Source organism: Tubulanus polymorphus, chromosome 10, assembly GCF_964204645.1.
Source record: "Tubulanus polymorphus chromosome 10, tnTubPoly1.2, whole genome shotgun sequence".
Lineage (NCBI taxonomy): Eukaryota > Metazoa > Nemertea > Palaeonemertea > Tubulaniformes > Tubulanidae > Tubulanus > Tubulanus polymorphus.
Window position 1 is genome coordinate 13,413,672 of NC_134034.1, and position 17,680 is coordinate 13,431,351.

General features: G+C 45.3%; 1 protein-coding gene across 1 annotated transcript in view; it reads left to right on the plus strand.

Annotated features, from left to right (window-relative positions):
• Window positions 1-17,680, plus strand: part of LOC141911644 (voltage-gated inwardly rectifying potassium channel KCNH6-like) — a 76,903-nt gene that overhangs the window by 1,936 nt on the left and 57,287 nt on the right. Inside the window, 1 exon segment of the mRNA XM_074802634.1 lies at window positions 11,974-12,204. Coding sequence (XP_074658735.1) covers window positions 11,974-12,204 — 231 coding nt within the window.

Below are 17,680 nucleotides of genomic sequence, written 5' to 3' on the forward strand. Positions count from 1 at the left end.
CTCTCCCCTCTCCCCTCTCCCCTCTCTCCTCTCCCTCTCCTCTCCCCTCTTTCCTCTCCTTTCTCCTCCTCCCTCCTCTCCCCTCCCCTATCCCCTCCCCTCTCCCCTCTCTCCTCCCCTCTCTCCTCTCCCTCTCTCCTCTCCCCTCTCTCCTCTCCCCTCTCTTTCTCTCTCCTATCTCTCCTGTCTCCTCTCTTCTCTCTCCTCTCACCCCTCTCCTCCTCTTTCCTCTCCCTCTCCCTCCTCTCCCTCTCCCTCTCCCTCTCCCTCTCTCCTCCTCTCTCCTCTCTCTCTCCTCTCCCCTCCTCTCTCCTCTCTCTCTCTCCTCTCTCCTCTCCCCTCTCTCTCTTCTATCTCTCCTGTCTCCTCTCTTCTCTCTTCTCTCACCCCTCTCTCCTCTCCCTCTCCTCTCTCCTCTCCCTCTCCTCTCTCCCCTCTCTCCTCTCCCCTCTCTCCTCTCTCCTCTCTCCTCTTCCCTCTCTCCTCTCTTCTGCCCACTCAATGGCAGAGTCATCACACCAGCGTTAATGGACCAGAGCACAGGCCACATCCCTCTCTCTCTCTGATGACTATAGTTTCATTGCTGTACATTTGTATATAAATTTTAATTAAGTTCTGTGACGATGCAGTTTATTCAACGCCAAGCGACGTTTCCTCAGCAGGGACAGGTTCAAACAATTACACTGAATCTATAACCGCGGCCGATTAATTCTCGATTAACCCTTACCCGTTTCCGGAATTAGTTGAATAGAAGCCAAATATTGGATAAACACTAGTGAAAATGTAGTAGCAGTAATAGTAGCCAGCTGAGTAATATCATTTTCTATAAATCAAACCTCTGTACGTTATATGTGGCAAACATGTGTAATTTTTTCCGAGCTTCTCTGACAGACGAACAGCTTTTCCCTCTCCTCTCACTCACCCTCTTTCAGAGAGGCTCTCTCCCCTTCTCTCCCCTCCATCTCCCCCTCTCCCTCTCTCTCCCTCTCCCCTCTCCCTCCCTCTCCCCTCCATCTCCCCCTCTCCCCTCTCCCTCCCTCTCCCCTCTCCCCACTCCCTCCCTCCCTCTCTCTCTCTCTCCTCTCCCTCTCTCCCGCTCCTCTCACCCCTCTGTCAGACGTGCAGCCTTTCCCTCTCCTCTCTCTCACCCCTCTGTCAGAGAGGCTCTCCCCTTCTCTCCTCTCCATCCCCCCTCTCCCTCCCTCTCCTCTCCCTCTCTCCCTTACTCCCCATATCTCTCCCTCACTCCCTTCTTTCTCTCTCTCTCTCTCTCTCTCTCTCTCTCTCTCTCTCTCTCTCTCTCTCTCTCTCTCTCTCTCTCTCTCTCTCTCTCTCTCTCTCTCTCTCTCTCTCTCTCTTTGGTTGCACCTGCTATGTTATAACCGTCAAAACAAATGTTACCACTCTGAATCCATGTCTAAACGCTTACCGTTAACAAGAGGCTTTTGATCCCTACGCTAGATAAAAATTTTTTTGCCGGACGGAAAAATTGTTCGTAACATCTTGAAAAAATACGGTTGAGTGTCATTCAAACTGACTGACAGCTTTCAAGTGCTATATAAAAAACAAACTGATTGACTTAATGTAGGACCTTAAGGAGGCTGAAAATGCAGATCAAAGTGCAGATGGCTGCTGACATGTTGTCTTTGAACTATTTGTACACGTTTGAAATGTAAAAGAAATCGAAGCACGCCCAGTAACTGCTAGCGACGACACCTGGTGTATACTTGCAGAACTGCTCAATTGCTACAAGCGACGACCTTGAATATACCAATCACATAAGACAATGAGAGGGACAATCCCTAGGAAACGGGACCGCGTTGTTCCACGTTACATCGCCACCCAATAAAACCGATCCTTTCCGAGTTAAGAACGGACATTTCTCTGCGAATATGTCAAAGGACAATTGATAAAGGTCAGACGGGAGTTGTGAGCTATGAGGTGGTATTGCCGATATTGATAAACTAATTTTAAAGATTTTTTACTGAATCGATCGGGGTCCGTTGGAGACTGATATGATGGAGGAGTCACGCAGATCGATCGTCGGCGTTTGAATAGAAACTTCGCTTTATTCGCCCGATGATCACATCCTCGCTTGCCAGGGTTCGATAGCCTTCAGTCGAAGCTCGCGCCGACACAAACCCTGGCAGCAAGCCCTTCATCGGTCCATTACGATTATAGCGTTGCGTCTAGCTGGACCATTGATAGCAGCCGATTTGGAAACCTGTGTATGATGATAGCACAGCAATGATTTGGTCCATGAGAACAGACCGGACGAGACCGGACCGGACCGGACCGGACCGGACCGACTGGTAGCAATGGCGTTAACCATATGAGAGAAAGTCACTTTTTCAAATATCAGTATAACACATGTAATTGAGCGTAGCGCTGTGAGAAGCACCTGCCCTATACACTACAAACAACAGTTTTCAATTAGTTGTTCATGATAAAAAAACCTCGTTCAACTAGTGACAGCTGTCCAGCTGTCATCCAGCTGTCATCTTCACACTACAGCTCCTATACCCCCCAGCTTTATGTGTTTGTTTTTTTTTAAATGTCAATTCGAGTATATAGTTTGCCTATAGTTTGAAAATGAAATGAAAAAAAAGCCTGTTAATTCAATACCCCTGCGCAATGAGGTATTTGCCGACCAGCGCTTGCCCCGGTTTCTGTAACTGTGGTTATGCGGAGACAATATAGGTTTCCAATGTAAAGCCAAGCAGGCGTAGAATGTCTGGCCTGGGCCTAATCTGGTTTTCCGCGAGACCCTCATTCGCGTCTCTCAGCTGCTTCGGTAATAGTGAGTCGATCTTGATTAGAAAACTATGGTACATGTTATGGGGTATGGGAGTCTAGTTGTGTGGTGCAAAAATGTGCTCAGTTAGCCACCTAGCGGCGGAACGAGGCACTAAGAACTCCGTTTCCAGAGACATGCCCTTGAAGAAAATTTTCTAGACAAAACTTAGCTATTTGCCCTAGATACAACATATACAAAAGGCAATGGGAACTAACGCGTCGTAATTTCAGAGTCGGGGCCTGAGTCCGGGAACCACCGTCGTCGCCTATGGCCTGTTGAATATAAGATTCCGCCCACGTCACACTGCACCACGTAAAATGAATCAACGAACAGCACAAACAGTCATTAACAGTTCATTCTGTGTCGTGCTGCATCTGACTTTATCTTATCTTTTTCATTAAGATTTGTTTGGTTTTTTAAATTGCCGTCATTAAACGGAATGACGATATTTCAGCTAATGTTTTCGATTGCTTCGCCGCGTTGTATTTTGCCGTTTGTTTCCGGATCTCGTCTCGGTGACGATACGGTTTCGTTTCAAGGTGTCGTTCAGATTTCTAACCTTGCTGTCGGGGCGCGTGTTTTCCATTGTGCTTAAAACCACTTACAGGAAAGCGGTAAAAATGCGAGGAATTAAAGTGCTGCGTTTAGAATAGAATTCATTTTAATGCTTTCATCGCTGACTTAAATCAATACCCAAAAGTGCTGGAAATAATTCTAAAATTTCGAAAAAAACACAACCCAGTCCGTTGTATATTATACAACGGACTGGGTTGGGTTTTCGGGCATACAACTTTAGTGTGTATACATTGCGCGGTGCGGTGTATCGTTAGTTACTAATATTTCACTGCTTAACAGGTGCTGCCATCTTTCAATAATGATAATAACTAATTACTAGTCACATCAATACACTGTGGTATGGTGTATTTCACTGTGGTACAGTGTACCTCACCGCGGTGCGGTGTATCATTAGTTACTAATATTTTACCATGTTTGACAGGTGCTGCCATCTTTCAATAGAGATAAAAACTAATTACAGTGATGCGGTGTACAAGCAAAGTCCATCACCGATTTATACACTGCACCGTGGTGTATATGATTTATACACCGCACTGCGGTGTAGATGCAATGAAAGGGTTAATTCGACTCACCACAAAATGAATAATTCAAGGACAAATTTCCCCCCCCCCCCCGTACGTTTTAGATAAATGAATGAATGAGTGCGTGGTTTCCACGGTTGGTGAGATGTGTTATTAATAAGCAGAGCGAGCGATCAAACTTAAAGAGCTCAACCAACAACCGACGACAATCTGACAATCGGTAATGGTCGTAAACATAGAACGTAGCGGCTTCATGTGTTCTCATTACGATCATGTACAACTGTAAACCGCATTCCATCTTAAAAATCTTAAGTCAAACGCATAGTGAAACACAGGAAGCAGAAACATGTTTCCGAGCGTTTCCCCGTGTCGTGTGTGTATATGTGAAACTTGGTTGCGGGAAACAATGTTTCTCGGGTGAAACATGTTTGCAACCGTTTTTCTCTGCATCGCGTATATTTACAGGAAACAAGAAACATAGTGTCAGGAAAACGACAAATATAGTTCAATGTTTCTGTTTCCCGGTATGCTGCATAAGATAAACTGAAGATATTTCTCGAGAACGAATTGTATCTAATACGACCTGAGTTAGACTTAAAGCATGATAACTCGAGATAATTCCTAGGACGACCTTTCATTGAACCTCCACTGCTAATATATATTTCTCTATACGACGGCGTAATAAGTTGATTTTCTCGGGCGCGCTCGTCGTCCGCCCGACGATCATTGCCCGATTATCCGCGTAAATCAACGCACAATAGCCCCATCGCTCGCGGTTATGTAATTAATTTCGATACGTATCGCGGTCGAGTCGCGCGGTCGTAAAGCCTTTCTGGTTTCGTTTGTGACGGAAAATGTTCGTATAATCACGCGGAATGTATGTTTATTTATTATAGGAACAACAACGACGAGATTCGTGTCGGTAGAAATTAGGCGTCGGTCGCGATCTCGTTAGCGATGTCGTTAGTGTAAGCTTTGTGCGTTCACTTAGCGAGCAGCATCCCGTATATAATACATCTTTATTCCTTTACAATAAAGACGTCAATGTAGGTACATCCTCCGGAGACCCTGCTGCGCTAGACCCTGTCGCGCTAAACCCTGCCGCGCTAGACCCTGTCGCGCTGGGCCCTGTCGCGCTAGACCCTGTCGCGCTAGACCCCGCCGCGCTAAACCCCTGTCACGCTAGACTCAGTCAAAAATAGCGCACTTTAATTTCTAACTCTTAACTCTAAAACCAGGGGTAGATCCAGGGGCAGACTTTGACAGGACTAAAAAGAAATGAAAAGGGCATCTATACAGAAAAAGGGCAAATTTAGTATCCACATAGCCAAAACAAGGGTCTGGACAATTTTGAAATTTCAGTGCATTTTAATTCCGAAGCACTGGAGGACATTTAACGCAATATAAGCTAATTTCAACGCGATGGACTGCTGTATTATTAGATGCAGGTGCCTTGTAGAATATTGCGATTGTATTTTCCGAAGGGCACAGGAAAATTGCGACAATCAGCCCGGCGAACGGAATAGTCGGGTAGACTTACGTACGTATAAGGGCCCACAGTGACCTTTAGGCGTCTATTATTGATTCGGTGGTTCTCTATTGTGATCACACCGCAGCACGTAATGTAAGACAACAACGGACCTGTTAATATTAATATTAATATTAATATTAATAACAGGTGCCTAGATTCCTAACGACAACGCGTTAATAGATATGTTAATGTAAGTAATCATTACCTACCATACACATCGTTAATTGATTACTAATGAGAGACTTTATATATATATATATATATATATATATATATATATATATATATATATATATATATATATATATATATATATATATATATATATATATAAGTTGTTTTCCATGCAATGTATAATTGTTACCACGACGACAATTTGAAAGTGCCCATCGCGTTGCCATAGTTACCTATGCGGCTTAATAGCCGCCGGTCATCGGCAGGTTGAGGTATTACTCGGAGGGGTGAGGAGACTCGCGAGTAACTCTTCATCCATGATTTTATATCCTGTGTAAATCTTTAATGTCCGTTCAACGGTCCTCGAGAGTTCTGCAGTTTTCTATATTTGCATTGATAACAGTTGAAACAGCGCGTATTAATTCAGAGTGGTTAGGGGGAGGGGAAGATTGATGGGGAGTGGACGGTATGAGGAACTAAAAATTCAGTTTGAATTTCATCGAAAATGAACTGATTTTGACAACGAAAGACTGAGTATTCGTCACGCCATCTGGCAGGGAAACCTGGCGTTGCACCTCACCATTAGAACAGCCTGGCACCGAAAAACTGATTACTCGAGTAATTGTGATTGTTAGATGGGCTATAAAACTAAGATGGCTTTAGACTGGTCCTAGATGTGAGCCGACTATGCAACTGCGCCTCGCGTACACCAGATAATCCGACCCTCTATACGTGATATGAAGAGGAATAACTGTGTAGCAGTTGTATGAATATATCATTATTTAGATAATTATATATATCGCTGATTGTTGGAATTCTTCCTATCTATCTATCATAAGCAGAACGTGCCCTTCTCTACATATAGTTCACCTAATGTGGGTCGTTCATTATCCCGAACTGTCGACAGGACTTTTTCTGGATGAAGTCTTACGATGTAGAGAGAATCCCACTATGATAACAAAAAAAGTCCGAAAATGTTACTTTGAGCTGGTAGTTTATTCAACGTTTCGACTATATCCTAATAGTACTCTTCAGGAATACTGTATTCCTTGAGCCGGTAGTTTATTCAACGTTTCGACTATATCCTAATAGTCATCTTCAGGAATACTGTATTCCTTGAGCTAGTGTAGTTTATTCAACGTTTCGACTATATCCTAATAGTCATCTTCAGGAATACTGTATTCCTTGAGCTAGTGTAGTTTATTCATCTTTTTCGACTTTATCCTAATAATCATCTTCAGGAATACTGTATTCCTTGAGCTAGTGTAGTTTATTCAACGTTTTGACTATATCCTAATAGTCATCTTCAGGAATACTGCATTCCTTGAGCTAGTGTAGTTTATTCAACGTTTCGACTATATCCTAATAGTCATCTTCAGGAATACTGATGTTGTCCTCATTATAACCATTGATGAAACACTCTGAGTCCGAGTTGTAAAGATAATATAAAATCCCTGCACACTAAGAATAAAAAGAGTCTGAAATGTTTCCTTGAGCTAGTGTAGTTTATTCAACGTTTCGACTATATCCTAATAGTCATCTTCAGGAATACAGTAGTAGAGGGGAGGGAGAGTAAGGGGGAGATGATGAGGGGAGGGAGAGAGTAAGGGGGAGATGATGAGGGGAGGGAGAGAGTAAGGGGGAGATGATGAGGGGAGGGAGAGAGTAAGGGGGAGATGATGAGGGGAGGGAGAGAGTAAGGGGGAGATGATGAGGGGAGGGAGAGAGTAAGGGGAGATGATGAGGGGAGGGAGAGAGTAAGGGGGAGATGATGAGGGGAGGGAGAGAGTAAGGGGGAGATGATGAGGGGAGGGAGAGAGTTAGGGGAGATGATGAGGGGAGGGAGAGAGTAAGGGGGAGATGATGAGGGGAGGGAGAGAGTTAGGGGGAAAGATGATGAGGGTGTTTGGAATGTTACAGCAGTTTGCAGTAGCATTTATAACTGAATGGAATGAAGAAAATAGTTCAGTTTGTTTCTCGGTAAACTGCGTCATCTTAGAGAGAGAAAGAGAGAGTCGGAGAGAGAGGGAGAGAGAGAGAGAGGGAGAGAGAGAGAGAGGGAGAGAGAAAGAGAGGGAGAGAGAAAGAGAGAACTTGTACAACAAATTACCCAACCGATGTTGTAACCGAGGGCAAATTTACACGGCAAGTTCCGACAGACAAGGTTAATACGTTTTGATGAGAGATTAAGTAGAAAACTACGAATGCCGTTGAGTTCTCTGCTGGAGTTCTCTGAAGTTCTCCAGCACGAGTTCTCAATGTTGTTTACAAACTTTTCAGCGTCATCCGCTGGTTGAGATCCGGCGATATTCCAAATCCCTGTGAGGGAGGATGTGTCTACTAGGACAGGGGTTTGTACTGTGACAGAGTCTCATGATGTCATCAGGTTCAAATCCCTGTGAGGGAGGATGTGTCTACTAGGGCAGGGGTTTGTACTGTGACAGAGTCTCATGATGTCATCAGGTTCAAATCCCTGTGAGGGAGGATGTGTCTACTAGGGCAGGGGTTTGTACTGTGACAGAGTCTCATGATGTCATCAGGTTCAAATCCCTGTGAGGGAGGATGTGTCTACTAGGGCAGGGGTTTGTACTGTGACAGAGTCTCATGATGTCATCAGGTTCAAATCCCTGTGAGGGAGGATGTGTCTACTAGGGCAGGGGTTTGTACTGTGACAGAGTCTCATGATGTCATCAGGTTCAAATCCCTGTGAGGGAGGATGTGTCTACTAGGACAGGGGTTTGTACTGTGACAGAGTCTCGTGATGTCATCAGGTTCAAATCCCTGTGAGGGAGGATGTGTCTACTAGGACAGGGGTTTGTACTGTGACAGAGTCTCGTGATGTCATCAGGTTCAAATCCCTGTGAGGGAGGATGTGTCTACTAGGACAGGGGTTTGTACTGTGACAGAGTCTCGTGATGTCATCAGGTTCAAATCCCTGTGAGGGATGATGTGTCTACTAGGACAGGGTTTTGAACTGTGACAGAGTCTGATGTCATCAGGTTGAAATCCCTGTGAGGGAGGATGTGTCTATTAGGGGAGGGGTTTGTACTGTGACAGAGTCTCATGATGTCATCAGGTTCAAATCCCTGTGAGGGAGGATGTGTCTACTAGGGCAGGGGTTTGTACTGAGACAGAGTCTCGCGATGTCATCAGGTTCAAATCCCTGTGAGGGAGGATGTGTCTACTAGGACAGGGGTTTGTACTGTGACAGAGTCTCGTGATGTCATCAGGTTCAAATCCCTGTGAGGGATGATGTGTCTACTAGGACAGGGTTTTGAACTGTGACAGAGTCTGATGTCATCAGGTTGAAATCCCTGTGAGGGAGGATGTGTCTATTAGGGGAGGGGTTTGTACTGTGACAGAGTCTCATGATGTCATCAGGTTCAAATCCCTGTGAGGGAGGATGTGTCTACTAGGACAGGGGTTTGTACTGTGACAGAGTCTCATGATTTCATTAGGTTCAAATCCCTGTGAGGGAGGATGTGTCTACTAGGACAGGGGTTTGTACTGTGATAGAGTCTCGTGATGTCATCAGGTTCAAATCCCTGTGAGGGATGATGTGTCTACTAGGACAGGGTTTTGAACTGTGACAGAGTCTGATGTCATCAGGTTCAAATCCCTGTGAGGGAGGATGTGTCTATTAGGGGAGGGGTTTGTACTGTGACAGAGTCTCATGATGTCATCAGGTTCAAATCCCTGTGAGGGAGGATGTGTCTACTAGGGCAGGGGTTTGTACTGAGACAGAGTCTCGCGATGTCATCAGGTTCAAATCCCTGTGAGGGAGGATGTGTCTACTAGGACAGGGGTTTGTACTGTGACAGAGTCTCATGATTTCATTAGGTTCAAATCCCTGTGAGGGAGGATGTGTCTACTAGGACAGGGGTTTGTACTGAGACAGAGTCTTGCGATGTCATCAGGTTCAAATCCCTGTGAGGGAGGATGTGTCTACTAGGACAGGGGTTTGTACTGTGACAGAGTCTCATGATGTCATCAGGTTCAAATCCCTGTGAGGGAGGATGTGTCTACTAGGACAGGGGTTTGTACTGTGACAGAGTCTCGTGATGTCATCAGGTTCAAATCCCTGTGAGGGAGGACGTGTCTACTAGGACAGGGGTTTGTACTGAGACAGAGTCTCGCGATGTCATCAGGTTCAAATCCCTGTGAGGGAGGATGTGTCTACTAGGACAGGGGTTTGTACTGTGACAGAGTCTCATGATGTCATCAGGTTTAAATCCCTGTGAGGGAGGATGTGTCTACTAGGGCAGGGGTTTGTACTGTAACAGAGTCTCATGATGTCATCAGGTTCAAATCCCTGTGAGGGAGGATGTGTCTACTAGGACAGGGGTTTGTACTGTGACAGAGTCTCGTGATGTCATTAGGTTCAAATCCCTGTGAGGGAGGATGTGTCTACTAGGACAGGGGTTTGTACTGTGACAGAGTCTCATGATGCCATCAGGTTGAAATCCCTGTGAGGGAGGATGTGTCTACTCGGACAGGGGTTTGTACTGTAACAGAGTCTCATGATGCCATCAGGTTCAAATCCCTGTGAGGGAGGATGTGTCTACTCGGACAGGGGTTTGTACTGTAACAGAGTCTCATGATGCCATCAGGTTGAAATCCCTGTGAGGGAGGATGTGTCTACTCGGACAGGGGTTTGTACTGTAACAGAGTCTCATGATGCCATCAGGTTCAAATCCCTGTGAGGGAGGATGTGTCTACTCGGACAGGGGTTTGTACTGTAACAGAGTCTCATGATGCCATCAGGTTGAAATCCCTGTGAGGGAGGATGTGTCTACTCGGACAGGGGTTTGTACTGTAACAGAGTCTCATGATGCCATCAGGTTCAAATCCCTGTGAGGGAGGATGTGTCTACTCGGACAGGGGTTTGTACTGTAACAGAGTCTCATGATGCCATCAGGTTGAAATCCCTGTGAGGGAGGATGTGTCTACTCGGACAGGGGTTTGTACCGTGACAGAGTCTCATGATGCCATCATGGTAATATGCCTGCAACTGAATATATAATGTAGTATTTTGCGACATTGGAGAAATTGCCAGATCTGTTATGACAGATTGCTATACACGCTCCTCATTATAATCGGTTGGTTACATCGTCTCTATCCATGCATTCTGCTCAATATATGTCTTAGCAGGGTGCTGGTGTCAATCCATGTAATGTTGATCGAGTAAAACTATCCAATACAAACTATGACAACATCTGCATTATATATCCATTTACACTCATACGTGGTGTGTGTGGATAATACGATATTGTTTATGTAATATGTACTTGTATAAATTGTCGAAGTAAAACATGTGATTGTATATGAAAAATCTGCGGTTACTCATATCATTGACTGGTTTGAGGATCATTGCTTCAGTTCAGTACAACCAGGGTACAAAACACATAGACTGTGGAACTGGATCCAGAGTTGAAATAAACCCACACAACTGTGGAACTGGATCCAGAGTCAAATTAAACCCACACAACTGTGGAACTGGATCCAGAGTTGAAATAAACCCACACAACTGTGGAACTGGATCCAGAGTTGAAATAAACCCACACAACTGTGGAACTGGGTCCAGAGTTGAATTAAACCCACACAACTGTGGAACTGGATCCAGAGTTGAAATAAACCCACACAACTGTGGAACTGGATTCAGAGTCGAATTGATCCCACACAACTGTTGAACTGGATCCAGAGTCAAATTAAACCTACACAACTGTGGAACTGGGTCCAGAGTCAAATTAAACCCACACAACTGTGGAACTGGATCCAGAGTCAAATTAAACCCACACAACTGTGGAACTGGGTTTAGAGTCAAATTAAACCCCCATAACTGTAGAACTGGATCCAGAGTCAAATTAAACCCACACAACTGTGGAACTGGATCCACAGTCAAATTAAACCCACACAACTGTGGAACTGGATCCAGAGTCAAATTAAACCCACATAACTGTGGAACTGGGTCCAGAGTCAAATTAAACCCACACAACTGTGGAACTGGATCCAGAGTTGAAATAAACCCAAACAACTGTGGAACTGGATTCAGAGTCAAATTAATCCCACACAACTGTGGAACTGGATCCAGAGTCAAATTAAACCCACATAACTGTGGAACTGGGTCCAGAGTCAAATTAAACCCACACAACTGTGGAACTGGATCCAGAGTTGAATTAAACCCACACAACTGTGGAACTGGATCCAGAGTTGAATTAAACCCACACAACTGTGGAACTGGATCCAGAGTTGAATTAAACCCACACAACTGTGGAACCGGGCCCAGAATCAAATTAATCCCACTCAACTTTTACCTCACTTTTTAGCATGAATGAAATGAATTTAATATCGCATGTTTTTTCCTTGTTTTTCAGATCGTAAATTCATCATATCAAACGCGCAAGTGAATTTTTATCCGATCATATTTTGTAACGATGGATTTTGTGAACTATGCGGATATTCGCGCGCGGAGGTCATGCAGAAACCGTGCGCGTGCGACTTCCTGCACGGACCGCTGACAACGTCGTTGTCGATCAAGTCGATTAAAGAGGCGCTACGCGGCACCGACGAGAAACAAGTCGAGATTTTATACTATCGAAAAGACGGTAAGTGAAAAAAACTTTTCTGGTTTTGTGTTTTAAAAACTTTTTCACATTCAGTGATCTGTAGTTCTTTCAGTGTTCGATGCAGTTTGCATTTGGATAGGACAAAACAGTCAAAGATTTAACTAGAATAAGCTGAACCAAAATGAGCTAAGATTGGGCTTACCAACCAAAATGAGCTAAGATTGGGCTTACCAACCAAAATCAGCTTAAACTGGTCCTTATTCGGTAAATTTGTTATTGAACCAAATGGAACTTGAACTGGTTAGAACTGGTCATAGAATCATAATGAGGTTGGACCGGTCTTCTTGGATGCGGTGTATTGATATAAATAGTAATTATCTCTCTTGAAAAATGGCAGCATCTGTCAAACAGTGAAATACTAGTAAGTAACGATACACCGCGCCGCGGTGTAGACGCAATATAGCGGTATTCCCGTTATTCAACACACGAGGGTGGAATTTTTTCAAATTTTCAAATTATCTCCAGCACTATAGGATATTAATTAGTCAGCACTGAAAGGGTTAAAGGGCGCCGACTCAAAAAACGTTATAGCGTATTTTTTTTGGGAACTACTATCAAGCTATTGGCTACGAGCTTCTATCGGTCTCCTGAGAGCTTAGAGGGGAATAGATCGGTGGAAATCAGTCGTTCGTCGCGCGCTGTGTTGATCATCGACACCTAATAGAACCACACCTCGATACTCGATATACTACAGTCAACTGGAAATAAACACAACCAAAAACAAACAACAAAACAAGTGATCAATGATCGCGATGAAAACAGAGATAATAAACCAGATAGCCGACTGGATAGCCGACCGGATAGCCGACCGGATAGCCGACCGGATAGCCGACCGGATAGCCGACTGGATAGCCCACCAGATAGCCGACTGGATAGCCGACTGGATAGCTGACCGGATAGCCCACCAGATAGCCAACTGGATAGCCGACTGGATAGCCCACCAGATAGCCGACTGGATAGCCGACTGGATAGCTGACCGGATAGCCCACCAGATAGCCGACTGGATAGCCGACTGGATAGCCAACTGGATAGCCCACCGAAATTGATTTTCTAAACAAAACGTTATCACCGCGCGACCTTCAAAAAAACATATTGGATTGACATTTCTACTGTCGTGTAGAACGGTTTTTATTGATCATTGATTTTACTCAGATTTCAAATTAAATGGACGCCAGCGAGCTCGAATAACCACTAGCGACACCTGGTGGATGCTCACTTGCTATTAAGTGGAATCCTCTATTGCCGCAGTAGTTGATGTCCTACAATAGTGCCACCTGGTGGATCCTCACTTGCCACAAGTAGAATCCTCTTGCCGCAGTAGTTGATGTCCTACAATAGTGCCACCTGGTGGATCCTCACTTGCCACTAGGCCACAGTAGTATTGTGAGCGACTGTTGTTGTGGTTACGCTTTACTCGTACATTCGCGCTGGATCTGTTAAACGAGAACCGAATGGCGGCCATCTTGGATCACGGTTTAATTAGGTCAATAATAATGATTGAATAGTTATTACCGTAGAGACCGTAGAGACCGTAGAGAAGAGAGAGATAGTTATAGATTGAAATGTCACTATCATGATTACATTACTATAAACTATCGGTGAAAGATAATCCATGTTTGAAATCATGCATTATAGCTGATACTACTGACAATATTGATCTATCCAGCTACTCTCATACAGCTATCTAGTCTCCTACAGTTCTGTGGATCCAACCTTGCGGCCTCCTCCAGTCTGTTACTGTGGATCCAACCCTCCGGCCTCCTCCAGCTACTGTAACACTCTCATACAGCTATCTATAGTCTCCTACAGTTCTGTGGATCCAACCTTGCGGCCTCCTCCAGTCAGTTACTGTGGATCTAACCCTCCGGCCTCCTCCAGTCAGTTACTGTGGATCCAACCCTCCGGCCTCCTCCAATCAGTTACTATGGATCCAACCTTGCGGCCTCCTCCAGTCTGTTACTGTGGATCCGACCCTCCAGCCTCCTCCAGCCAGTTACTGTGGATCTAACCATCAGGCTTCCTACTACCACCCTCTGTCTAGCCTAGGTACTCATTCCCAGGCAGTCACTCCACCCTCCTCCATCCAACAACAGCCTTTTGCCTGCCTCTAACGAACTGCCATGGCTCCGACACTCCAGATTCCTCCAGCCTACTTTCATTCTATAACTATCTCTATTGATTCTCTAATCCGGCTCCCCTTCTTTGTTTTTTCACTCTCCCTTTCTCCACCCCCTCCCCTCCCCTGCTCTCCCTCTCCCATGCTCTCTCCCCTGCCCTCTCCCCTGCTATCTGTCCCACTCTCTTCTCTTTCTCCCCCCTGCTCTCACACTCTCCACTCTCCCCTGCTCTCTGTCCCAATCCCCCCTTCTCTCTCTCCCCTGCTCTCTCTCCCACTCTCCCCTGCTCTCTCTCCCACTCTCCCCTGCTCTCTCTCCCACTCTCCCCTGCTCTCTCTCCCACTCTCCCCTGCTCTCTCTCCCACTCTCCCCTGCTCTCTCTCCCACTCTCCCCTGCTCTCTCTCCCACTCTCCCCTGCTCTCTCTCCCACTCTCCCCTGCTCTCTCTCCCACTCTCCCCTGCTCTCTCTCACTGTAGTCTCAGTTGCTGTGCACTGCACGAATAATCAATATATGATTATAACCACTCGAAACTCACCGACATCATCACCAGCCGCACGGCGTTTATTGATGACATCATCAACTTTTGTGGTCGATCGATTGCTATTTATAGAAGCTCTTGATACGGTTTCTGTCTCTCGTTCCTTTCTCTCAGTGTTCGCTGTGAATGCGGGACACGCTCGTCAGTGTGATGCGGGTGGTAGGTTTATGCGCTGCGCGGTGGTTGAGTGGTTTCTGCAGCGCGCGCTGGCTGGTCGAGTCGAGTCAGCTCGGCTGTGCGAATTTGTTCTGATAATTTCTGCGTTGTGAATCTGTTTTCTGCGTGATCGCCGGGTCGTAGTGAACAGTTGATCGATACAATTATGATTAGATTGAAAACTCAGCGAGGGCCGTGAGTAGAAATGCCTCAGATCTATTCCCTTTGCTGTACTCTGCAGGAATCGGTTCAAATCAATAGCTCGTAAAATAAGGGCCCTTGGGGTCAGTATACATATGCCATTTTTTTACAATAAAGCCCTGTTTAACACCGGGGGGGGGGAGAGCCTTTCTAACCGAGCACGGATTCAACCCCCTTAGGAAAAATGATATCCAGCTGTAACTTAGCAACATCAGTCGTCGGATAGTGAGTACGTATCGATGCCTTTTTGACCTTTCTCTCTATTCAGAGTATGTGCTGTATATACATCACTATTAGATATCAATAATCCATCTATTATATATCTATCGCTACAGCGCGATGTTTTCTGAGCTCAATTTCACAAATCGGAGAATATTAACTATATCTTTCCACGCATAAACAGGAATTTGATGGATAAGATTTCTTCATAATATATATCTATTATACATAATACGTGGAATGGTTTCCAGGTGATATGAATTTATAAGTTGTTTATTGCACCCAGAGACAGGTCCGAGGCATTCATTCTTGGTTGTCACAAATTAATCTACGTTTTACACTAAATTTCTCCAATCACCTGCAGCAGATTCACTCCGGGAATTTCTCCATTCATCTACAGCAGATTCACTCTGGGAATTTCTCAATTCACCTGCGGCAGCTCCACTGGGGGAAATTTATGTTATAACATGGAAAACTCATGGCATTTGTAAATGGGCGGAAAGTGTGGCCTCCCTGATGAATAAATTATGAAGTGATAAGATCGCTAAAGCGGTCGGACACTTATCATTACTGTTACCGATTTTCTCTTCTTAAAAAGTGAAGCGATCTCGTATTCACACCTGGCGTCGATTCTCGCGGTTAGTTTCGCGACACTCGGAGCACGCCGGGGTCTCCAGCGGGTCGGACCCGGGCGCGCGATCTCATCAATCACGGTAATTATACACGTCGTTAGATTCGGAGCAGAGTAGACGGACGGTTTCTCGCTCGTCCGTCTGTCCGGTTGATAATCACCTGATGGACGTATCGCGACTGCGGCAGACGTCGTTAACCATTTGTTTCCTGTTCAGCGGGTTACTCACGGGTCCTCGCTGGTGCTGCGTGCATCTGATAATCAGTAATGTCTCTCTCTCCCTCCTCTCTCTCTCCCTTTCTCCCTCTCTCTCTCTCTCCCTCCCTCCCTCCCTCCTCCCTCTCCCTCCTCTCTCTCTCCCTTTCTCCCTCTCTCTCTCTCTCTCCCTCCCTCCCTCCTCCCTCTCTCTCTCCCTCTCTCCCTCTCTCTCTATCTCTCTCCCTCTCTCTCTCTCTCTCCGGCTGTGATCAGCTAAAACACCCCAGTGTTTATAGTATACTACTTTTCTGATACCGTGGAAAGCTCGAGAATCAGAGAAAAGCCCGATGCGCGTAACATGGAAACATGGAAACAGAAACATCAAGAGATATTAAGTACCGTCTACCCTTTAAGCCTTCTCTTAATCTTTACTCACCTTCCCTAACTATCTCGGTTCCACTTCCCAGTAAGAATCCTCGCCCCGCCCCCCCCCCCCTAGGCCCTCCTTTCTTCCCTCTCACTCCTTCCTTCTCTCTGTCGTGCCACTTCTCTCTCCCCGTTCTCTTATTGTGTAATTGGTTTTGTGCATTGAATGTGTCGGATTTAGATGAGAGAAGAGTGTTTTTTTCCTAACGATTGCACAGCAGTTACAATTTATAGCAGCAGCAGCAGCAGCAGCAGCAGCAGCAGAGACACAGCAGCTGATACAGTGGCAGCAGAGACAGCAGCAGCAGCAGAGACCGGCAGAAACGGCAGACAACTGTGACAACGCAAATAAATAACCTGTAAAATATCAAATATCCTCCCACTCTCACATTAACCCTTTACTAACGACGACGGCGGTGACGGCTCGGGTCGACTACAGGTTTATTCGCAGTATATATAAAGCCCGATCGAAAGTGATCAAGTTTTAGATCAGGTCGATTTTTTAGGTCAGCTCGATTTTAAAAAATATGAAGAGACCTAAAGCTTGTAACGGACTTGGCGAAGTTCATCGGCAAATTGATTCTCGGTCGAACATTTCACAGAGCGCCGATAGGGACGCGATACGAATTTTCTAGATGGCGGATCAATTTTGCATAAATCAAATGTCGGCAAATTTTTATTTAATCGGAATTCCTAATTTCGCTGGCTCAGATTCGTCTCGGTCGAATGAACTCGGCAACGAAAAAATAATGAATCATGTGATAATTTAAATCGGCAAGTTTTTTTCGGTGAATCAGCCGTCTCGCCAAATGTGTCAAAATGTGTAGACCGAATTTAATCACGGGTGAATTATACAGCGATGAAATTGAAATCAGAATCTCGTTTTATTTATAAGCCTTTCAGTGCTCCTTATACACCGCAGTGCGGCGTATAAATCAACGATTTGCTCGATACCGAATAGCTCAT